This window comes from Melozone crissalis, unplaced genomic scaffold (assembly GCF_028551555.1).
Source record: "Melozone crissalis strain CALT ecotype California unplaced genomic scaffold, PUWL_Pcris_2 ptg000267l_1, whole genome shotgun sequence".
In the NCBI taxonomy this organism is placed as follows: Eukaryota; Metazoa; Chordata; class Aves; order Passeriformes; family Passerellidae; genus Melozone; species Melozone crissalis.
In genome coordinates this window covers 76,889-100,511 of record NW_026536022.1, presented here as the reverse complement: position 1 = coordinate 100,511, position 23,623 = coordinate 76,889, and the positions used below count along the sequence as shown (strand labels likewise).

At 57.0% G+C, this 23,623-nt stretch overlaps 1 protein-coding gene across 1 annotated transcript; it reads right to left on the bottom strand.

Annotated features, from left to right (window-relative positions):
* Window positions 1–1,188: 1,188 nt before the first annotated feature.
* On the bottom strand, window positions 1,189–23,444 carry ESYT1 (extended synaptotagmin 1; the record flags this gene model as incomplete). The annotated part of the gene is made up of 26 exons (XM_054294604.1): window positions 23,193–23,444; window positions 22,279–22,320; window positions 20,925–21,059; window positions 19,772–19,845; window positions 19,595–19,667; window positions 19,419–19,508; window positions 17,986–18,041; window positions 17,084–17,207; window positions 15,907–16,083; window positions 13,527–13,609; window positions 12,777–12,825; window positions 11,409–11,498; window positions 9,150–9,242; window positions 8,957–9,028; window positions 8,108–8,194; window positions 5,223–5,371; window positions 4,812–4,917; window positions 4,082–4,174; window positions 3,867–3,977; window positions 3,692–3,802; window positions 3,484–3,600; window positions 3,302–3,421; window positions 3,093–3,209; window positions 2,934–3,030; window positions 2,474–2,733; window positions 1,189–1,271 (listed from the first exon to the last, which is right to left on the bottom strand). Coding segments are annotated over exons 1-26 (2,861 nt in total), but the record flags the coding sequence as incomplete, so codon positions are not given.
* Between the last annotated feature and the right edge of the window lie 179 nt (window positions 23,445–23,623).

Sequence of the window (23,623 nt, the reverse complement as noted above, 5' to 3'; positions counted from 1 at the left end):
TCCCAAAATCTCCAAAATCCAGAAAATCCCCCAAAACCTCCCCACAAAAACCCCAAAAATTCCTCCAGATCTCCCAAAATTGCCCCCAAAATCCCCCTCCAGACCCCCCAAAAATTCCCCAAATCCCATTCCAGACCCCCAAAACCCCCTCAAAAACCTCCCGAATTCCTTCCACGCCCCCCAAATATTCCCCAAAATCCCCTCCAGACCCCCAAAATTCCCCCAAATCCCGTCTGGACCCCCCAAAACCCCTCAGAGCCTCCCGAATCCCTTCCACGCCCCCCAAATATTCCCCAAAATCCCTCCAGACCCCCAAAATTCCCCCAAAAATCCCCCCCAGACCCCCAAAAATTCCCCAAAATCCCTCCAGACCCCCAAAAATTCCCCCAAATCCCGTCTGGACCCCCCAAATCCCCCTCAAAACCCCTCAGAGCCTCCCGAATTCCTTCCACGCCCCCCAAATATTCCCCAAAATCCCCCCCAGACCCCCAAAAATTCCCCCAAATCCCGTTCCAGACCCCCAAAACTCCCTCAAAAACCTCCCGAATTCCTTCCACACCCCCCAAATATTCCCCAAAATCCCCCCCAGACCCCCAAATATTCCCCCAAATCCCGTCTGGACCCCCCAAATCCCCCTCAAAACCCCTCAGAGCCTCCCAAATCCCTTCCACGCCCCCCAAATATTCCCAAAATCCCCCCCAGACCCCCAAAAATTCCCCCAAATCCCGTCTGGACCCCCCCCAAAACCCCTCAGAGCCTCCCGAATTCCTTCCACGCCCCCCAAATATTCCCCAAAATCCCCTCCAGACCCCCAAAAATTCCCCCAAATCCCGTCTGGACCCCCCAAATCCCCCTCAAAACCCCTCAGAGCCTCCCGAATTCCTTCCACGCCCCCCAAATATTCCCCAAAATTCCCCCCAGACCCCCAAAAATTCCCCCAAATCCCGTTCCAGACCCCCAAAACCCCCTCAAAAACCTCCCGAATTCCTTCCACGCCCCCCAAATATTCCCCAAAAATCCCCCCCAGACCCCCAAAAATTCCCCCAAATCCCGTTCCAGACCCCCAAAAACCCCCCTCAAAACCCCAACTCCGAATTCCTTCCACACCCCCCCCAAATATTCCCCAAAATCCCCCCCAGACCCCCAAATATTCCCCCAACCCCTTTTCAAACCCCCCAATTCCCCCACCTGCCCAGGAAATCGTCCTTGTCGATGTCTTTGTCAAAGAGATCGAACTCCACGTCCTGCCCGGGGACATCGTCCACGATCACCTGGGGGAGCAAAATTCAAATTATTGATGGCAGTATTGGGGTGTTGAAGGGTTAACAAGTGGTATTTAATTATGTTAATTAATAAATATAAAAAATTATAATTTAAAAATTAAAAATTTAATTTTAATATTCAGCGTTTAGTTGTTTGATGTTGATGGGTGTATCTGGGATGGGTTGATGCGTGTTCATAGAATGCATTGCATGTGAATAATAATGAAATTTTAATAATGGTTACAGTAAAAAATTTAAAAAAAAAAAAACACCCCGAAATTGAAAATAAAAATAAAATGAAATAAATTGAAAATAAAAATAAAATGAAGAAATAAAAATAAAATTAGGAAATGAAAAGAAATTAATTTTAAAAATAAATAATAATTAAAATAAATAAAATTTAAAATAAATAAAAATTAAAATAAATAAAATTAAGTAAATTGAAAATAAAAATAAAAATGACAATTAAAATAAAATAATATTAATAATGATGACAATAATGATAATGATGATGACAACAATAATAATAATAATAATAATAATAATAATAATAATAATAGTAATAGTAATATTAATAATAATAACCCCTCTTGGCCATCTCTCCGTTATCTCCTGATATCCCAAAATATCCTTGTGGTCCATCAGTTCTTGGATCCAACCTCAACCTCAATCCACATTTCTCTACCCTGCCGTGCCTCAGTTTCCCTTCCAGGACCCCCCATAGTCCTCCGTGCCTCAGTTTCCCCGTGGCTCAGTTTCCCTGTCCCGTGCCTCAGTTTCCCTTCCAGAACCCCCTGAGCTCTCCATGCCTCAGTTTCCCCCCTGGTGCCGTGCCTCAGTTTCCCTTTTCTCTCAATTTCTCCCGTGCTATCCCTCAGTTTCTTCTGCCATGCCTCAGTTTCCCCGTGCCTCAGTTTCCCTTTCCCCTCAGTTTCCCTCAGTTTCCCTGTGCCGTGCCTCAGTTTCCCTGTGTGCCGTGCCTCAGTTTCCCCTGTCCCGGTGCCGTGCCTCAGTTTCTCCCCAGTTTCCCGGTTCTGTGCCTCAGTTTCCCCCAGTTTCCCCCTGGGTGCCATGCCTCAATTTCCCGGTGCCGTGCCTCAGTTTCCCCTGTCCCGTGCCTCAGTTTCCCCCCCAGTTTCCCTGTGCCGTGCCTCAGTTTCCCCTGTCCCGGTGCCGTGCCTCAGTTTCCCCTGTCCTGTGCCTCAGTTTACCTCGTAAATCTCGTTCCAGCGCGGGTTCAGCTCCTCCTTTATCACGCGGCTGCGGAAGCGGCTCCCGCCCGCGCGCACCTGGGCGTAGGGATCGGAGCGGCCGCGGACGAGGCCCCCGAGCCGCTGGTCCTTGGCTATGAGGGCCTCGGCCTCGAGGAGGTGCACCCGCAGCACCCGCTGGGAACCGGGGAGAACGGGAGGTGACCGGACAGACCCACGGACACAGCCCCGGACAGACCCATGGACACAGCCCCGAACCCCTCACCGGACAGCCCTGAACCCCCCCGGGGCACCGGGAGCACCGGGACTCCCCGAGCCGCTGGTGCTGGGCCATGAGGGCCTCGGCCTCGAGGAGGTGCACCCGCAGCACCCGCTGGGAACCGGGGAGAACGGGAGGTGACCGGACAGACCCACGGACACAGCCCCGAACCCCTCACGGACACAGCCCCGAACCCCTCACGGACAGCCCTGAACCCCCCCGGGACACCGGGGCCCCTGAGCCGCTGGTCCTTGGCTATGAGGGCCTCGGCCTCGAGGAGATGCACCCGCAGCACCCGCTGGGAACCGGGAATGGGAAATGACCGCACAGACCCACGGACACAGCCCCGGACAGACCCACGGACACAGCCCCGAACCCCTCACGGACAGCCCTGAACCCCCCCGGGACACCGGGGCCCCCGAGCCGCTGGTCCTTGGCTATGAGGGCCTCGGCCTCGAGGAGGTGCACCCGCAGCACCTGCTGGGAACCGGGGAGAACGGGAAATGACCGGACAGACCCACGGACACAGCCCCGGACAGACCCACGGACACAGCCCCGAACCCCCTCACGGACACAGCCCCGAACCCCTCACGGACAGCCCTGAACCCCCCCGGGACACCGGGGCCCCTGAGCCGCTGGTCCTTGGCTATGAGGGCCTCGGCCTCGAGGAGATGCACCCGCAGCACCCGCTGGGAACCGGGAATGGGAAATGACCGCACAGACCCACGGACACAGCCCCGGACAGACCCACGGACACAGCCCCGAACCCCTCACGGACAGCCCTGAACCCCCCCGGGACACCGGGGCCCCCGAGCCGCTGGTCCTTGGCTATGAGGGCCTCGGCCTCGAGGAGGTGCACCCGCAGCACCTGCTGGGAACCGGGGAGAACGGGAAATGACCGGACAGACCCACGGACACAGCCCCGGACAGACCCACGGACACAGCCCCGAACCCCTCACGGACACAGCCCCGAACCCCTCACGGACAGCCCTGAACCCCCCCGGGACACCGGGGCCCCCGAGCCGCTGGTCCTTGGCTATGAGGGCCTCGGCCTCGAGGAGGTGCACCCGCTGGGAACCGGGGAGAACGGGAGGTGACCGGACAGACCCACGGACACAGCCCCGAACCCCTCACGGACAGCCCTGAACCCCCCCGGGGCACCGGGAGCACCGGGACCCCACCCCCGAGCCGCTGGTGCTGGGCCATGAGGGCCTCGGCCTCGAGGAGATGCACCCGCAGCACCCGCTGGGAACCGGGACAACGGGAGGTGAGGGGACCGACGGACCGGACAGACCCACGGACACAGCCCTGAACCCCTCACGGACAGCCCTGAATCCCCCCGGAATCACCGGGATCACCGGGAGCACCGGGACCCCACCCCCGAGCCGCTGGTGCTGGGCCATGAGGGCCTCGGCCTCCAGGAGGTGCACCCGCAGCACCCGCTGGGAACCGGGGAGAACGGGAAATGACCGGACAGACACCACGGACACAGCCCCGGACAGACCCACGGACAGCCCTGAATCCCCCCGGACAGCCCCGGGACCACCGGGACCCCCCCCAGGACCACCCAAGACACTCCCAGGACTCCCCGGGACCCCTCCCCAAAATCTCTGACCCCCATCCTCACCTTCAGGACCTCCCAGAATCGCCATTCTTACCCCCAGAACCCCCCAAGACCCCCCAGGACCCCCATTCTTACCCCCAGAACCGCCCCAAGACCCCCCAGACCCCCATTCTTACCCCCAGAACCCCCCAAGACACCCCCAGGACCCCCATTCTTACCCCCAGAACCCACCCAGGACCCCCAGAACCCCCCTAAGACCCCCCCCCAATAACCCCCCAGGACCCCCATTCTCACCCCCAGAACCCCCCAGGACCCCCCAGGACCCCGATTCTTACCCCCATAACCCTGCCCAGGACCCCCAGAACCCCCCTAAGACCCCCCCAGAACCCCCCCAGGACCCCCATTCTCACCCCCAGAACCCCCCTAAGACCCCCATAACCCCCCCAGGACCCCCAGAACCCCCCTAAGACCCCCCCAGAACCCCCCCAGGACCCCCCCCAGGCCCCCCTCCCCACCTCGGTGCCGGCGCGGGGGTCGGGCCCGGCCTGGCTCGGTCTGGGGGGGGCTCCCTCGGTGTCGCTTTTGGGGGGCTCCGCCTGCGCCGGGGGCGGCCGCGCCGGGCTCGGGGGGGCTCCGGGAACAGCACCTGGGGGGGGGTGAGGGTCAGAGGGACCCCAAAAACCCCCCGGGGACCCCCCCGGAGCCCCCAAATACCCTCAAAACCCCCCAAAACTCCCAAACCTCCTCCAAAACCCCCCCGGAGCCCCCTCCCTCACCCGGAGCCCAAAAACCCCCAAAACCCCCCAAAAAACCCAAAAACCCCAAACCCCCCGAACTCCCCCAAACCTCCAAAACCCCAAAAAATCCCCAAACCCCAAAACAAACCCCAAAACCCCCCAAAAACCCAAAAAAACCCCGCCGGTCACCCGAGCTCCATCTGCAGGTGCAGCAGCGCCCCCGGCCCCGAGCGCTGCAGCGGGAACGGCCCCGACAGCGACAGCGACGGCGACTGCAGCAATCGCGACAGAGGCAGCGACAGAGAGCCCAGCGGGGACTGCCGGGGGTCGTCCTTCACCTGGGGGGACACGGGGGGACATTTGGGGGGGACATTTGGGGGGAAATTGGGGGGGAAAAAAGGGGGGAAAATTGGGGGGAAAAGGGGGGTGGAATGGGGGAAAGGAGGAGAAAAAAGGGAGGGAAACTGGGGGGGAAAGATGGTGGAAAAAAGGGGGGGAATTAGGGGCAGAAAAGGGGGGTGAAAAAGGGGGGGGAGGGGAAAATGGGGGTGAAAATGGGGGGAAAAAGAGAGGAAAAAAGGGGGAAAATGGGGGTGAAAATGGGAGGAAATGGGGGAAAACTTGGTGGGGGGAATGGGGGGAAAGGAGGAGAAGAAAGGGAGGGAAATTGGGGGGGAAAGATGGTGGAAAAAAGGGGGGAAATTTGGGGCAGAAATGGGGGGTGAAAAAGGGGGTGAAAAGGGGAAAATGGGGGTGAAAAGGGGGGGAAAAGCTGCGGGGGAAAATGGGGGGGAAAAAATGGGAGGAAATGGGGGAAAAGGGGGGGGAATGGGGGGAAAGGAGGAGAAAAAAGGGGGGGAAATTTGGGGGCAGAAAATTGGGTGAAAAGGGGAAAATGGGGGGTGAAAATGGGGGGAAAAAGAGGGGAAAAAGGGGGAGAAATGGGGGGTGAAAATGGGAGGAAATGGGGGAAAACTTGGGGGGGGAATGGGGAAAGGAGGAGAAAAAAAGGGAGGGAAACGGGGGGAAAGATGGTGGAAAAAAGGGGGGGAAATTTGGGGCAGAAAAGGGGAAAATGGGGGGGAAAATGGGGGAAAATGGGGGGGAAAATGGGGGTGAAAATGGGAGGAAATGGGGAAAACGGGGGGGGGGAATGGAGGGAAAGGAGAAAAAAGGGAGGGAAACTGGGGGGGGAAAGATAGTGGAAAAAAGGGGGGGAAATTGGGGGCAGAAAAGGGGATGAAAAGGGGAAAATGGGGGGAAAAGCTGCGGGGAAAAATGGGGGTGAAAATGGGAGGAAATGGGGGAAAACGGGGGGAATGGGGGGATGACGGGGGTAAAAAGGGAGAGAAAAAGGGGAAAAATGAGGGGAAAAAAGAGGGGGAAGAGGGAAAAGAGGTGGAAAAAAAGGAGGGGAATAAAGGGGGAACATGGGGGGGGAAGGGCGTGAAAATGAGGAAAAAAGGGGAAAAAATGGTGGGGGAAAAAGGGGAAAATGAGAGAAAAAAGGAGGGAAATTGGGAGGAAAAGGGGGAAAGAGGGAAAAGAGGTGGGGAAAAATGAGGGGGAAATGGGGGAAAAATGGAGGGGAAAAGGAGGAGAAAAAAGGGAGGGAAAGGGAGGGAAATGGGGGGAAAAGAAGGGAGGAATGGGGAGAAAAAGGGGGGGGAAGGAGGAAAAAACGGAAGTGAAGGGGGGGAAAAAGGGAAAAAATGGGAGGGAAATTGGAGGGAAAATGGGGGAAAGATGGGGAGTGAAATAGGGGAAAAGGAGAAGAGGAAAAGGGAGGGAAATTGGGGGGGAAAAGGTGGGGGAAAAGTGGGGAAAAGGGGGAAAAAAAGAGGGGGAAGATGGGGAGAAGGGGAGAAAAGGGGGGGAAGAGGAGAAAAAGGGGGTGAAAATGGGGGAAAAAGGAGGGGAGGAAAAGGGAGGGGAAAGAGAGGGAAAAGGAGAGGAAAAAAAGAGGGAAAAAGGGAGGGAAATGGAGGGAAGGGGGGAAAAATGGGGCAAAAGGAGAGAGGGAAAAAAGGGGGAAATGGGGAGGAAAAGGAGAAAGGAGAGGGGGAAAAGAGGAGGGGAAATGGGGGCGGGAAATCGGGGGAAAAAAGAGAGGGAAAGGGGGGGAATTCTGATGGATTTGGGAGGATCTGGGGGGGTGACACAGAGCGGGTTTTGGGGGGATTTGGGGGGACACAGAGCCAGGATTTTGGGGAGATTTGGGGTGACAGAGCCGGGTTTTGGGGGGATTTGGGGGATCTGGGGGGACACAGAACCAGGATTTTGGGGGGATTTGGGGTGACAGAGCCGGGGTTTTGGGGGGATTTGGGAGTATTTTGGTGGGTTTTGGGGGGATTTGGAGGGTGACACAGACCCAGGATTTTGGGGAGATTTGGGGGTGACAGAGCCAGGATTTTGGGGGGATTTGGGGGGTGACACAGAGCCGGGTTTTGGGGGGATTTGGGAGTATTTTGGTGGGTTTTGGGGGGATTTGGGGGGATCTGGGGTGACACAGAACCAGGATTTTGCAGGGGATTTGGGGTGACAGAGCCGGGGTTTTGGGGGGATTTGGGGGGGACACAGACCCAGGATTTTGCGGGGGATTTGGGGTGACAGAGCTGGGGTTTTGGGGGGATTTGGGGGGTGACACAGAGCAGGTTTTGGGGGGATTTGGGAGTATTTTGGTGGGTTTTGGGGGGATTTGGGGGGGTGACACAGAGCAGGTTTTGGGGGGATTTGGGAGTATTTTGGTGGGTTTTGGGGGGATCTGGGGGGTGACACAGAGCTGGGTTTTGGGGGGATTTGGGATGACAGAGCTGGGGTTTGGGGGGATTTGGGGGGGGACACAGAGCTGGGTTTTGGGGGGATTTGGGAGTATTTTGGTGGGTTTTGGGGGATCTGGGGGGACACAGAGCCAGGTTTTGGGGGATTTGGGGTGACAGAGCCGGGGTTTTGGGGGGATTTGGGGGGACACAGACCCAGGATTTTGGGGAGATTTGGGGTGTTCTGGGGGGACACAGACCCAGGATTTTGGGGGGATCTGGGGGGTGACACAGAGCCAGGTTTTGGGGTCCCACCTGGAAATCCACGTCCTGGTTGCGGGGGTCGTGCAGGAAGAAGCGGAAAGCGTCCTCCCACACGGGGGCTGAGGTGTTGCAGACCACCTTTGGGGGGTGGGGGGGCTCAGGTCAGACCCCCCAAAAACCCCCCAAATCACCTCAAATCCCCCAGATCCTCCCAAATCCCCCCAAAACCCCTAAATCCCCTCAAAATCCCAGCTCCAAATCCTCCAAAATCCCCTCAAATCCCCCCAAAACCCCGAAAAACCCCCAAATCCCCAAAAACCCCCAAAAAAACCCCAAACCGCCAAACCCCAAAAAAACCCCAAAAACCCACCAAAACCTTCAAAAACTACCCAAACCCCTAAAAACCCCCACAAACCCCCAAATCCCCAATACCACAAAAACCCCCAAAACCCCAAAAACCCCAAAAATCCAAAAAACCCCCAAAACCACCAAAACCCTCAAAAAACTACCCAAACCCCTAAAAACCCACCACAAACCCCCAAAACACCCAATACCACAAAAACCCCAAAAACCCCAAAACCCCCAAAAATCCCCAAAAAAACCCCAAAACCTCAAAAACTACCCAAACCCCTAAAAACCCCACAAACCCCCAAATCACCCAACCCCCCCAAAACACCCAAATCCCCCCAAAACCTCCAAAACCCCAAAAACCCCAAAACCCTAAAAAACCCCAAAAACCCCCAAAACCCCAAAACCCTCAAAAAACTACCCAAACCCCTAAAAACCCCCAAATCACCAAAACCCCCCAAAACACCCAAATCCCCCCAAAACCTCCAAAACCCCAAAAACCCCAAAACCCCCAAAAACCCCCAAAAATCCCCCCAAAACCCCCAGCCCCACCTTGCTCTCCCTGGTCACGTCCTGCACCGACACCTGCACCACGGGGTTGGGCTCCTTGCCTGCTTTTCTTACCTGCACCAAAAACGGGGGGTCAAGGGAGGGGTCCCCCATTTCTGACCCCCCCGGGACACCCCAAAAACACCAAAATCCCCCCAAAACGCCCCCAGACCCCCCCAAACGCCCCCAGACTCACGGGCAGCCCCTCAGCCCTGTCCAGATACACCACGAGGATGGCAGAGGACGGGGGATCGGGCTTGGCCACGATTTTTTGGTTCTTTTCCAAAACCTGAGGAAATAATGGGGGAAATAATGGGGGAAATAATGGGAATAATGGGGAAATAATGGGGAAATAATGGGGGGAAATAATGGGGGAAATAATGGGAATAATGGGGGAAATAATGGGGAAATAATGGGGGAAATAATGGGGGAAATAATGGGAATAATTGGGAAAATAATGGGGGAAAATGGGGAAATAAGGGGAAAAATAATGGGGAAAATAATGGGGAATAATGGGGAAAATAATGGGAATAATGGGGGAAATAATGGGGGAAATAATGGGAATAATGGGGGAAATGATGGAAATAATGGGGGAAATAATGGGGGAAATAATGGGGGAAATAATGGGAATAATGGGGGAAATAATGGGGGAAATAATGGGGGAAATAATGGGGACAATGGGGTTTGGCCACGATTTTTTGGTTCTTTTCCAAAACCTGAGGAAATAATGGGGGAAATAATGGGGGAAATAATGGGGGAAATAATGGGAATAATGGGGGAAATAATGGGGTAAATAATGGGAATAATGGGGGAAATGATGGAAATAATGGGGGAAATAATGGGGGAAATAATGGGGGAAATAATGGGGGGAATAATGGGGGAAATAATGGGAATAATGGGGGAAATAATGGGGAAATAATGGGGGAAATAATGGGGGAAATAATGGGGGAAATAATGGGGGGAATAATGGGAATAATGGGGGAAATAATGGGGGAAATAATGGGGGAAATAATGGGAATAATTGGGAAAATAATGGGGGAAATAATAAGGAAATAATGGGGGAAATAATGGAAATAATGGGGGAAATAATGGGGAAATAATGGGGAAATAATGGGGAAAATAATGGGAATAATTGGGAAAATAATGGGGAAAATGGGGAAATAAGGGGAAAAATAATGGGGAAAATAATGGGAATAATGGGAAAATAATGGAAATAATGGGGGGAAATAATGGGGAAATAAGGGGAAAAATAATGGGGAAAATAATGGGAAAAATAATGGGAAAATGGGGAAATAATGGGGGAAATAATGGGAATAATGGGGAAAATAATGGGGGAAATAATGGGAATAATGGGGAAAATAATGGGGAAAATGGGGAAATAATGGGGGAAATAATGGAAATAATGGGGGAAATAATGGGAATAATGGGGGAAATAATGGAAATAATGGGGGAAATAATGGGGGAAATAATGGGGGAAATAATGGGGACAATGGGGTTTGGCCACGATTTTTTGGTTCTTTTCCAAAACCTGAGGAAATAATGGGGGAAATAATGGGGGAAATAATGGGAATAATGGGGGATATAATGGGGGAAATAATGGGAATAATGGGGGAAATAATGGAAATAATGGGGGAAATAATGGGGGAAATAATGGGGGAAATAATGGAATAATGGGGGAAATAATGGGAATAATGGGGGAAATAATGGGGGAAATAATGGGGGAAATAATGGTGGAAATAATGGGAATAATGGGGAAAATAATGGGAATAATGGGGGAAATAATAAGGAAATAATGGGGAAATAATGGGGCGGGGAAATAATGGGGGAAATAATGGAAATAATGGGGGAAATAATGGGGAAATAATGGGGGAAATAATGGGGAAAATAATGGGAATAATTGGGAAAATAATGGGGAAAATGGGGAAATAAGGGGAAAAATAATGGGGAAAATAATGGGAATAATGGGGAAAATAATGGAAATAATGGGGGAAATAATGGGGAAATAAGGGGAAAAATAATGGGGAAAATAATGGGGAAAATAATGGGAAAATGGGGAAATAATGGGGGAAATAATGGGAATAATGGGGAAAATAATGGGGGAAATAATGGGAATAATGGGGAAAATGGGGAAAATAATGGGGGAAATAATGGGGAAAATAATGGGGGAAATAATGGGGGAAATAATGGGGGAAATAATGGGGGAAATGATGGGGACAATGGGGTTTGGCCACGATTTTTTGGTTCTTTTCCAAAACCTGAGGAAAGAATGGGGAAAATAATGGGGAAAATAATGGGGAAAATAATGGGAATAATGGGGAAATAATGGGAAAAATAATGGGGAAAATAATTGGCAAAATAATGGGCAAAAATTTGGGGAGGGGTCAGATAAGGGCAGGACCCCCCACCCCCCCCCTCCCCAATAAAGATGGACCCCAAAAATTGTCCCGGGATTGACCTGGTCCAGCTTGGAGGCGTCGGAGAGCAGCGAGAGCCATTCCAGGCGCAGGTGGAGCCGGCCCTGGCCCCCGTCCTGCAGCGGGAACCACTGGGGAGGGAAAAATAATGGGGAAAATAATGGGGAAAATGGGGAAAATAATGGGGAAATAATGGGAAAAGTGGGGGAAATAATGGGGAAATAATGGGGAAAATAATGGGGAAAATGGGGAAAATAATGGGGAAATAATGGGAAAAGTGGGGGAAATAATGGGAAAAATAGTGGGGAAAATAATGGGGAAAAAAATGAGAAAATAATTGGGAAATAATGGGGAAAAATAATGGGGAAAATAATGGGGAAAATAATGGGGAAAAAATGGGAAAATAATGGGGGAAATAATGGAAAAATAATGGGGAAAATAATGGGGAAATAATGGGAAAAATAATGGGGAAAATAATGGGAAAATAATGGGGAAAATAATGGGGAAAATAATGGGGAAAGCGGGGAAAATAATGGGGAAATAATTAGGGAAATAATCGGGGAAATAATCGGGAAATGGGGAAAAATAATGGGGAAATAATGGGGAAAATAATGGGAAAAGTGGGGATGGGAAATAATGGGGAAATAATGGGGAAATGGGGAAAGTGGGGAAAATAATGGGGAAATAATGGGGGAAATAATCGGGAAATGGGGAAAAATAATGGGGAAATAATGGGGGAAATAATGGGGAAAATAATGGGAAAAACGGGAAAAATAATGGGGAAAATAATGGGGGAAATAATGGAATAATGGGGAAATAAGGGAAAAATAATGGGGAAAATAGTGGGGAAAAAAATGGGGAAAATGCAGAAATAATGGGGAAAATAATGGGGAAAATAATGAGAAAATAATGGGGAAAATAATGGGGAAAATAGTGGGGAAAACAGTGGGGAAAATAATGAGAAAATAATGGGGAAAACAGTGGGGAAAATAATGGGGAAAATAATGGGGAAAATGGGGAGGGGGCGTCAGTGTGACGCCCCCCCGAACACCAAAACCCCAAATCCCCCAATCCCCTCATCTCCAAAATCCCCAAATCCCCAAATCTCCAAATCCCCAAATTTTCACCCCCAAATCTCCGATTTTCCAAATCCCCCAAAATTCCCAGATCCCCAAATTCCCAAATCCTCAAATTTCCAAATCTCCAAACCCCCAAATCTCCAAATCCCCAAGCCCCCAAACCCCCAAATTCCCAAATCCCCAAATTTCCGCCCCCAAATCTCCGAATTTCCAAATCCCCCAAAATTCCCAGATCCCCAAATTCCCAAATTTCCAAATCTCAAACCCCCAAATTCCCAAAACCCCAAATCCCCAAAAATCCCCAAAAATCCCAAATCCCCCAGAACTCACCTCGTCCATCACCCGAGCTCTGAGCACCTCCCCGAGGTCCAGCTTCATCCTGGGAGGGGAAATTTGGGAATTTTTTCGGAATTTTTGGGGATTTTGGGGATTTGAGGGTTTGGGGGTTTGGGGATTTGGGGTTTGGAAATTTGAGGATTTGGGAGTTTGGAGATTGGGGGATTTGGGAATTTGGGGATTTGGAAATTTGGGATTTAGAGATTTGGGGGTTTGGGGATTTCGGGGATTTGGGGATTTGGGGTTTTTGGGGATTTGGGGTTTTTGGGAATTTGGGGGTTTGGGGATTTCGGGGATTTGGAAATTTGGGGATTTGGGGTTTTTGGGGATTTGGGGGTGTGGGGATTTTTGGGGATTTGGAATTCAGAGATTTGGGAAATGGGGGATTTTGGGGGTTTGGGAGTTGGGGAATTTGGGAGTTTGGGAATTTGGGGGTTTGGGGGTTTTAGAGGTTTGGGGATTTGGGGCTTGGAAATTTGGGGATTTGGGAGTTTGGAGATTGGGGGATTGGGGGATTTGGGGATTTGGAAATTTGGAGTTTTTGGGGATTTGGGGGGTTTGGGAGTTGGGGAATTTGGGAATTTGGGGGTTTTAGAGGTTTGGGGATCAGGGGTTTGGGAATTTGGGGATTTGGAAATTTGGCGATTTAGAGATTTGGGAATTTGGGGGTTTGGGGTTTTTTGGGGATTTGGGGAGGGGGATGGAGACCCCTCCCCAGTTTTGGGTGCACGCCCCCCCCCTCACCTGCCCAGCAGATCGTCCTTGTCGGGGTCTTTGTCATAGAGCTCCACCTCCAGCTCCTGCCCCGGCACCTCGTGCACCATGAACTGGGGGCACAGCGGGGACTGGGGGGGTCCCGTGCGCCCCCCATGGCCCTGTCCCCAAAACCCCCTGGGGGGTCCCCGTGTCCGTCCCTCTGTCCCTCTGTCCATTCCTGGCCCTCTGTCCATCCTCACCGTCCACGCCTCCATCCCCACTGTCCATCCCTGCATGGCCGGTGTCCATTCCTCTGTCCCTCTGTCCATCCCACCATCCATCTCTCTGTCCGTCCCTCCATCCCCACTGTCCATCCCCCTGTCCATCCCTCTGTCCATCCCTGTCTGTCCCTCTGTCCAGCCCCACCCTCCCACCATCCATCTCTCTGTCCGTCCCTCCATCCCCACTGTCCATCCCCCTGTCCATCCCTCTGTCTGTCCCCACTGTCCATCCATCCTCCATCCATCCCTGCATCCATCCATCCATCCTCCATCCATCCCTGCATCCATCCATCCATCCTCCATCCATCCATCATCCATCCATCCATCCATCCATCCATCATCCCATCCATCCATCATCCATCATCCATCATCCATCCATCCATCATCCATCCATCCCATCCCTCCATCATCCCTGCATCCATCCATCCCTCCATCCATCCATCATCCATCCATCCATCCATCCATCCATCCCTCCATCCATCATCCATCCCTCCATCCATCCCTGCATCCATCCATCCTCCATCCATCCATCATCCATCCATCATCCATCCCTCCATCCATCCCTGCATCCATCCATCCTCCATCCATCCATCATCCATCCATCATCCATCCATCCATCATCCATCCATCCATCCCTCCATCCATCCATCATCCATCCATCCATCATCCATCCATCCATCATCCATCCATCCATCCATCCATCCCTGCATCCATCCATCCATCCATCCATCATCCATCCATCATCCATCCATCATCCATCCATCCATCCATCCATCCATCCATCATCCATCCATCCATCCATCCATCCATCATCCATCCATCATCCATCCATCCATCATCCATCCATCCATCCATCCATCCATCATCCATCCATCCATCATCCATCCATCCATCCATCCATCCCTCCATCCCTGCATCCATCCATCCATCCATCCATCCATCATCCATCCCTCCATCCCTGCATCCATCCATCCATCCATCATCCATCCATCCATCCATCCATCATCCATCCATCCATCCATCCATCCCTCCATCCCTGCATCCATCCATCCATCCATCCATCCATCATCCATCCCTCCATCCCTGCATCCATCCATCCATCCATCATCCATCCATCCATCCATCATCCATCCATCCATCCATCCATCATCCATCCATCATCCATCCCTCTGTCCCTCCCTTCTGTCCGTCCCTGATGTCCATCCCCAGTGTCCATCCTTCCATCTGTCCCTCCGCCCATCCCTGTGTCCTTCTGTCTGTCCGTCCCCCCGTCCGTGTGTCCTCACCTCGTACACCTTGTCCCAGACAGGCTCCAGGCTGTCCCCGATGACCCTGCTGCTGTCCCTCCCTGTGTCCCTCTGTCCATCCCTCCATCCCCCTGTCTGTCCGTCTGTCCATCTGTCTGTCCCCCTCACCTCGTACATCTCGTCCCACTCGGGCTCCAGGCTGTCCCCAGTGACCCTGCTGGTCGCTGCCTGTGTCCATCCCTGTGTCCCCCTGTCCATCCCCGTGTCCCTCTGTCTGTCTGTGTCTGTCTGTCCCCCTGTCTGTCCATGCTCACCTCGTACATCTCGTCCCACACGGGCTCCAGGCTGTCCCCAATCACCCTGCTGGTCACCGCCTGTGTCTGTTCCTGTGTCCCCCTGTCCATCCCTCTGTCCCCCTGTCCATCCCTGTGTCCCCCTGTCCATCCCCGTGTCCCTCTGTCCATCCCTCTGTCCCCCTGTCCATTCCCGTGTCCCTCTGTCCATCCCTGTGTCCCCCTGTCCATCCCCGTGTCCCTCTGTCCATCCCTCTGTCCCCCTGTCCATTCCCGTGTCCCTCTGTCCATCCCTGTGTCTGTCTGTCCATGCTCACCTCGTACATCTCATCCCAGACAGGGTCCAGGCTGTCCCCGATCACCCTGCTGGTCGCCGCCTGTGTCTGTTCCTGTGTCCCTCTGTCCATTCCCGTGTCCCCCTGTCCATCCCCGTGTCCCCCTGTCCCTCTCACCTCGTACATCTTGTCCCACTCGGGCTCCAGGCTGTCCCCGATCACCCTGCTGGTCGCCGCCTGTGTCCCTCCCTGTGTCCCCCTGTCCATCCCCGTGTCCCTCTGTCCATCCCCGTGTCCCTCTGTCCATCCCCGTGTCCCCCTGTCCCCCTCACCTCGTACATCTCGTCCCACTCGGGCTCCAGGCTGTCCCCGATCACCCTGCTCGTCGCCGCCTGTGTCCCCACCCTGAGCAGCGCGTACGGGTCCGAGCGGCCCTGGACGAGCCCGCCCAGGAAGCGATCCTTGGAGCGGAGCGCGCGCGCGGCCACCAGGGACACCCGCACCACGCCCTGGGGACACCGAGGGGACATTGGGGACAGCAGGGTCACCATGGGGACACACAGCCACCAGGGACACCCGCACCGCGCCCTGGGGACATTGGGGACAGCAGGGTCACCATGGGGACACACAGCCACCAGGGACACCCGCACCGCGCCCTGGGGACATTGGGGACAGCAGGGTCACCATGGGGACACACAGCCACCAGGGACACCCGCACCACGCCCTGGGGACATTGGGGACAGCAGGGTCACCAGGGACACCTGCACCACGCCCTGGGGACAGCGGGGACACTGGGGACAGTGAGGGGACATTGGGGACATCAGGGTCACCATGGAGGGGACATGGTCAGCAGGGACACCCGCACCGCGCCCTGGGGACAGTGAGGGGACATTGGGGACACCGAGGGGACACTGGGAGCGGGCAGGGACACCCAGCCGCCAGCCGGAGGGAGGAAGAGGAAAATGGGGGGATCAGAAAGAGATAATAGGGGGGGGTCAGAGGGGAAAATGGGGAGGGTTAAAAGGGTTAAATTTGGGGGAGTCAGAAAGGGAAAATGGGGGTGTCCAAAGGGGAAATGGGGAGGGGGTCAGAGAGGAAAAACGGGAGAATTGTGGGCGGTCAGAAGGAGAAAATGGGGGGGGGGGTTAAAAGGATTGAATTTGAGGGGTGTCACAAGGGGCAAATGTGTGTGGGGGGGGGGGTCAGGAGGTGAAAATGGGGGGGTCCAAAGGGGAAAATGGGAGAATTGGGGGGGGGGGGGTCCAAAGGGTAAAATGAGGCAAATGGGGAGGTCAGAAAATGAGAATGGAAAATGAGGGTCGGAAGGGGAAAACGGGGGTGCCACGACCCCCCCCCGAGCCCCCTGACCCCCTCACCCGGGGCAGGGGCCAGCGCAGCCTTGGGGGTGTCAGAAAGGGACAATGGGAAGGGTCAGAAAGATAAAACGGGGGGTATCAGAAAGGTAAAACGGGGGTGCCACGACCCCCCCGAGCCCCCTGACCCCCTCACCCGGGGCAGGGGCCAGCGCAGCCGCGCGGCCTCGGGCAGGTCGGGCAGCAGCGGCACCAGGAGCCGGTTGGGCAGCACCAGGTAGGAGGCGATGCTGTCCATGATCATCGAGTCCGACATGGAGCTGGGGGGGCCCCAAAAAATGGGGGAAACACGGTCGGGGAGGGCCCCAAAAATGGGGGGCACACGGTCGGGGGGGGCCCCAAAAATGGGGGCACACGGTCGGGGAGGGCCCCAAAAATGGGGGCACACGGTCGGGGGGGGCCCCAAAAATGGGGGCACACGGTCGGGGGGGGCCCCAAAAATGGGGGCACACGGTCGGGGAGGGCCCTCCTTTCTCCCTTTTTCTCCTCCTTTCTTCCCTTTTTTCTCCTCCTTTCTCTCTTTTTTCTCCTCCTTTCCCTCTTTTTTCTCCTCCTTTCTCTCTTTTTTCTCCTCCTTTCTCCCCTTTTTTCTCTTTTCCCTTTTTTCTCCTCCTTTCTTCCCTTTTTTCTCCTCCTTTCTCCCTTTTTTCTCCTCCTTTCTCCCCTTTTTTTCTCCTCCTGTCTTCCATTTTTCTCCTCTTTTCTCCCCCTTTTTCTCCTTTCTCCCCTTTTTTCTCCTCCTTTCTCCCATTTTTCCCTCAATTTTTTCTCCTCCTTTCCCCCATTTCCCCCCCCCATTCCCCCCCCCTTTTCACCCCCATTTTCCCCCCTTTTTTCCCCCACATTTCCCCCCCCCCCCATTTTCCCCATTCCCCCACTTTTTAACCCCCATTTCCCCCCTCATTTCCCCCCATTTTCTCCCATTTTCGCCCCCTTTTCTCCCCCCATTCCCCATGGTGGGGGCACACGGTCAGGGGGGTCCCCAAAAAGGGGGGGGTCCCCAAAAAGGGGGGGGGTCCCCAAAAAGGGGGGGCTCACCTGAGCCCCGGGATGTCCAGCAGGTTGGTCATTCCTGTCCAGTTGATGTCCAGCGTCTGCAATGGGGGGGGGGGCACTCCTGGTGTTCGTTTTGGGGGGGGGGGGTCTGGGATAATTTTTGGGGGGGGTCCAGTCCTTTTTTTGGGGGGGGGGGGGGTTCCTCCAATGTGTTCTGGGGTCCTTTTTTGTGGGGAGGGGGGGTCTGGGGTCCTTTTTTTGGGGGGGGGTATCCCAGATGTGTATTGGGGGGGGCATTCTGGACCTTTTTTTGGGGTGGGGTCCCCCCCTGCCGTGTCCCGGGGGGGTTCCCATTCCTTTTTTTGGGGGGTGGGATGGGAATCCTCACTGTGTCCTGGGGGAGTTCCTGCTCCTATTTTTGGGTTGGGGTCCACCTGCCATGTACTGGGGGGGGGGGGAGGGGGTCCCACTCCCTTTTTTGGGGTGGGGTCCTCCCCTGCTGTGTCCTGAGGGGGTCCCAGACCTTTTTTTTTTTTTTTTGGGGGGGGGGCGAATCCTCCCTGTGCCCTGGGGAGGTTCTGGTCCTTTATTTTGGGGTGGGGGTCACCCCTGCCATGTCCTGGGGGGGTTCCTGCTCCCTTTTCTTTTGGGGGGGGGGATCCTCAGTGTGTCCTAGAGGGGTCTGGGGTCCTTTTTTTGGGGTGGGAATCCTCACTGTATCCTGGGGGGGGGGGGGGGGGGTTCTGTCCCTATTTTGGGGTGGGGTCCACCCCCGCTGTGTCCTGAGGGGGCTTCGTAACCATTTTGGGTTGGGGTCCACCCCTGCCATGTCCTGGGGGAATTCTGATCCTTTTTTTTGGGGGGGTGGGGGTCCCTGCTGTGTCCTGGAAGGGTCTGGGGTCCTTTTTTTGGGGGTGGGTCCCCAATGTGTACTGGGGAGGGGTTCTGGATCTTTATTTTGGGGTGGGGGTCACCCCTGCCATGCCCTGGGGGGGGGTTCCATGTCCTGGGGGGGGGTTCCCATTCCCTTTTTTTGGGGTGGGGTCCACCCTCACTGTATCTTGGGGAGGGTCTGGGGTCCTTTTTTTGGGGGTGGGTCCCCAATGTGTATTGGGGAGGGATTCTGGATCTTTATTTTGGGGTGGGGTCCACCCCTGCCATGCCCTGGGGGGGTTCCCATTCCCTTTTTTTGGGGTGGTATCCACCCCCAGTGTGTCCTAGAGGGGTCTGGGGTCCTTTTTTTGGGTTGGGGGACATCCCTGCATGTCCTGGGGGGGTTCTGCTCCCTTTTTTTGGGGTGGGGTCCACCCCCGCTGTGTCCTGGAAGGGTCTGGGGTCCTGTTTTTGAGGGTGGGTCCCCAATGTGTGTTGAGGAGGGGTTCTGGACCTTTATTTTGGGGTGGGGTCCACCCCTGCCATGCCCTGGGGGGGCTCCCATCCCTTTTTTTGGGGCGGGGGTCCCGTTGCGGACTCACCGGGCGGCGGATGAAGAACATGCTGAGCGCCCCCACGATGGGCACATCCCCCAGCAGCGGCTCCAGGATGATCCTGAGCACCCCGTGCAGCTGGGGAGGGGTCACGATGAGCCGGGACCCCCCTCAGAACCCCCCAAAACCCCCCCAAAATCCCCCTCCCCAAAATAAAACCTCACCTGCATCCCCTTCACCCCCGCCTTGCAGAAGAATTTCTTCACCTCCACATCGATCTGGACGTCGCCCACGTAACTGGAGGGGGGCACAAATTGGGGTGGGGGGCGTCACCACGGCCCCCCTGGACCCCTCCTCATTTTGGGGACCCCCCCCCCCCCCCCCCCCACAAAGTCGCTCACCTGATGTTGAGGTCCAGCAGGATTTGCTTCTTGTGGGTTCCGGGGTGGGCTTGGACCCCCAGCACACGGAGGGGCTGTGGGTGGGGGGGGGGGTTGGGATTTTGGGGAGGGGTCAGGGGATTTAGGGGGTCCTGGGGGGAATTAGAGGGGGTCTGGGGGTGTTTAGGGGTTCCTAGGGGTCTTAAGGGGGGATTTTATGGGGTCCTAGGAGGGGTTTAGGGGGTCCTAGGAGGAGTTATAGGGGATTTAGGGGGTCCTGGGAGGGGATTTAGGGGGGTTTAGGGGATCCTGGGGGGTTTAGGGGGTCCTGGGAGGGTCTGGGGGGATTTAGGGAGGGGGTCTGGGGTGGTTTAGGGGGTCCTGGGAGGTGTTTAGGGGGGATTTTGGGGTTCCTGGGGGGTCTGGGAGGGATTTAGGGGGTCTGGGGGAGTTTAGAGGGTCCTGGGAGGGAGTTTAGGGGTCTTGGGGGGGGGGGGGGGTTTGAGGGGATTTAGGGGGTCTTGGAGGGGGTTAGAGGGGGTCTGGGGGGGTTTTAGGGGGTCCTGGGGGGCTCTGGGCCAATTTAGGGGATCCTGGGAGGGGTTTAGGGGGATTTATGGGGGTCCTGGGGGGGGTCCTGGTAGGGGTTTATGGGGTATTTTGGGGGGTCCTGAGGGAACAACAGGGGAGTGTGGAGGGGCTTGGGGAGTTTAGATGAGATTCTGGGGGTCCCAAGGGGTTTAGGGGGGATTTTGGGGGGTCCTGGGGGTTTAGAGGCGATCTTGGGGGTCTTGGGGCGTTTAGGGCGGTATGGGGGAGGTTCAGAAGTGATTCTGGGGTCCCGGGGGGTTTAGGGGTGATTTTGGGGGGTCTCGGGGGATCGAGGGGGGTTTAGGGGTGATTTTGGGGGGTCTCGGGGGATCGGGGGGGGGTTTAGGGGTGATTTTGGGGGGTCTCGGGGGATCGAGGGGCGTTTAGGGGTGATTTTGGGGGGTCTCGGGGGATCGGGGGGGGGTTTAGGGGTGATTTTGGGGGGTCCTGGAGGGTTTGTGGGGGGGTTCAGAGGTGATTCTGGGGTCCCGGGGTGTTCAGAGGTGATTTTGGGGGGTCTCAGGGGATCGGGGGGGGTTTAGGGGAGATTTTGGGGGGTCCCGGGGAGCCCCCCCAGTGTCACCTTCTGTCCCAGGTCCACCCTGGTGAAGGTGAAGCTCTGCAGGTGGGGGCTGGAGGCGCGGATGGCCGGGGCCACCGAGTCCGTGAGGAGCTTCTCGAGATACTGGCCCAGGAACGGCCAGGCCTGCGCCAGGACCTGCCGGACAGACGGACAGATGGACACGGGGACGGACACACGGACACGGGGATGGACACACGGACATTGAAACACAGACACACAGACACCGAGTCCGTGAGGAGCTTCTCGAGATACTGATCGAGGAACGGCCAGGCCTGCGCCAGGACCTGATGGACAGACAGACAGATGGACACGGGGATGGACACAGGGACACGGGGATGGACACACGGACACACAGACACGGGGCTGGACAGATGGACATGGGGATGGACACACGGACACGGGGATGGGCACACGGACACACAGACACGGGGCTGGACAGATGGACATGGACATGGGGCCACCGAGTCCGTGAGAAGCTTCTCAAGATACTGACCCAGGAACGGCCAGGCCTGCGCCAGGACCTGCCGGACAGACGGACATGGGGATGGACACACGGACATGGGAATGGACACACGGACACACAGACACGGGGCTGGACAGATGGACATGGACATGGGGCCACCGAGTCCGTGAGAAGCTTCTCAAGATACTGACCCAGGAACGGCCAGGCCTGCGCCAGGACCTGCCGGACAGACGGACAGATGGACACGGGGATGGACACACGGACACGGGAACGGACACACGGACACAGACACACAGAGTCCTGCAGGAGCTTCTCCAGATACTGCCCCAGGAACGGCCAGGCCTGCGCCAGGACCTGAGGGACAGACGGACATGGGGATGGACACATGGACACCGGGATGGACACATGGACACACAGACACGGGGCTGGACAGATGGACATGGACATGGGGCCACGGAGGGAGGGAGGGAGGGAGGGAGGAAGGAAGGAAGGAAGGAAGGAAGGAAGGAAGGAAGGAAGGAAGGAAGGAAGGAAGGAAAAAGGCCAGGAGGGAGGGAAGGATGTGGGATAGAGGAGGGAGGGAGGGACGAAGGAGGGACAGAGGAGCGAGGGAAGGATTGAGGAGGGACGGAGGGACGGAGGAGCGATGGAGGAGGGACGGAAGGATTGAGGGAGGGAGGGAGGGAGGGAGAGACGCAGGAGGGACAGAGGGATGCGGGAGGGATGGACGGAGGGACGCGGGAGCGGCGGGGCGCGGGCCGGACACACGGACATACGGACATACGGACATACGGACACACGGACTCCCGGATGCACGGACATACGGACACACGGACACACGGACACACGGACATACGGACACACGGACTCCCGGACACACGGACTCCTCACCTTGTTGAGCCATTCCGCCCGCTCCACATCCGGGAAGCTGACCTGGGGGGACAGCGGGAGGGGCCCTGAGCCCGGGGGGGCACCGGGAACCACCGGGGACCACCGGGCCCTTCCCGCCCGTGCCTCAGTTTCCCCGACTCCCGTCACCCCCAACTCCTCCCCAAAATGGGGGTCCCGGTGCGGGGGGGGGGGTGCGGACCCCTCCCAGCCCCGCGGGGCCGGGCAGGAAGCGGCCCCCCCCGGGCCCGGTGAGTCACGGCACTGCCGGAAGGCCCGGGCGGTACCGGGGCTGCCCCGGGGCGGTACCGGGCAGCGGAGCGCGGGGACCGCGCCCTGCGGCGAACACCGGGGGATGGATGGGGATGGGGGATCCCGGTGATCCCGGGGGGTCCCGGTGCGGCCCCGCCCCACCGGGAAACGCAAGGAAGGGCTGGGGAACAGCACCGGGGGATGCCCGGGGGGTTCCGGGGGTCCCGAGCGGTGCGGAGAGAAGCGGGACCGGGACCGGGGGAACGGGAGCGGTGCGGGATGCGCGGCACAGCCCGGGGGTCCCACCGGGGACCGTGCGGTGCCGCGGGGTCCCCCGTGCCGGGACAGCTCCGGTGCGGCTGTGGGAGCTCCCGGGGGTCCCGGGGGGTGCGCGGGGCTGGGGGGATCCCCCGGTGCGCCAAGCGTGACCCGCAGCGGAGCGGAGAACCGGGACCCCCCCGGGAAGTGCGGGAAACTCCAGCGGCGCGGCAGAACCGGGAGAGCCTCGGGAATCCCGGGGGTCCCACCGGGAGCGGTTCCCAAACTCCCACCGAGAGGGCGGCGGGGAGGGGAGGAAGGCGGTGCCCGGTGCGGGGATCCCGCCGGGGCTTCCCCCGCGGCGATAGCGGCGCCGCAGCTCCGGTAACGGCTCGGGAGCACCTTACCCAGGCCGGCAGCTCCCCGCGGGCGGCGGCGCGCACCGCCGCCTCTTCCTCACGGTGCAGGCGCTCGGCCGCGCGCATCCCGCGCTCTCGGGCGCGCCGCCGCCGCCGCCAGCCCGCGTAGAGCGCCAGGGCGAGCACCACGGCGCCCGCACCGAGCCCCAGCAGCCCCGCGGCGTAAGCGGGCAGCGCCCAGAGCAGCCGCCGGCCCAGAGCGCCCAGAGCCGCCAGCCCGAGCCCGCTCCGCCGCTCCATCGCTGCCGCTCCGCGCTCCCGTTCCGCTCCCGCCGCGGCGCCGCCCCGGCCGCGCCCCGCGCACGCACGCGGCGCTGATTGGCTGAGAGGCGCGGCCCAGGACACGCCCCCACACAAACACGCACGGACCGCCCATTGGACGCCTGCCAGCTGCTGGCCCCGCCCACTGAGCGCCGCGC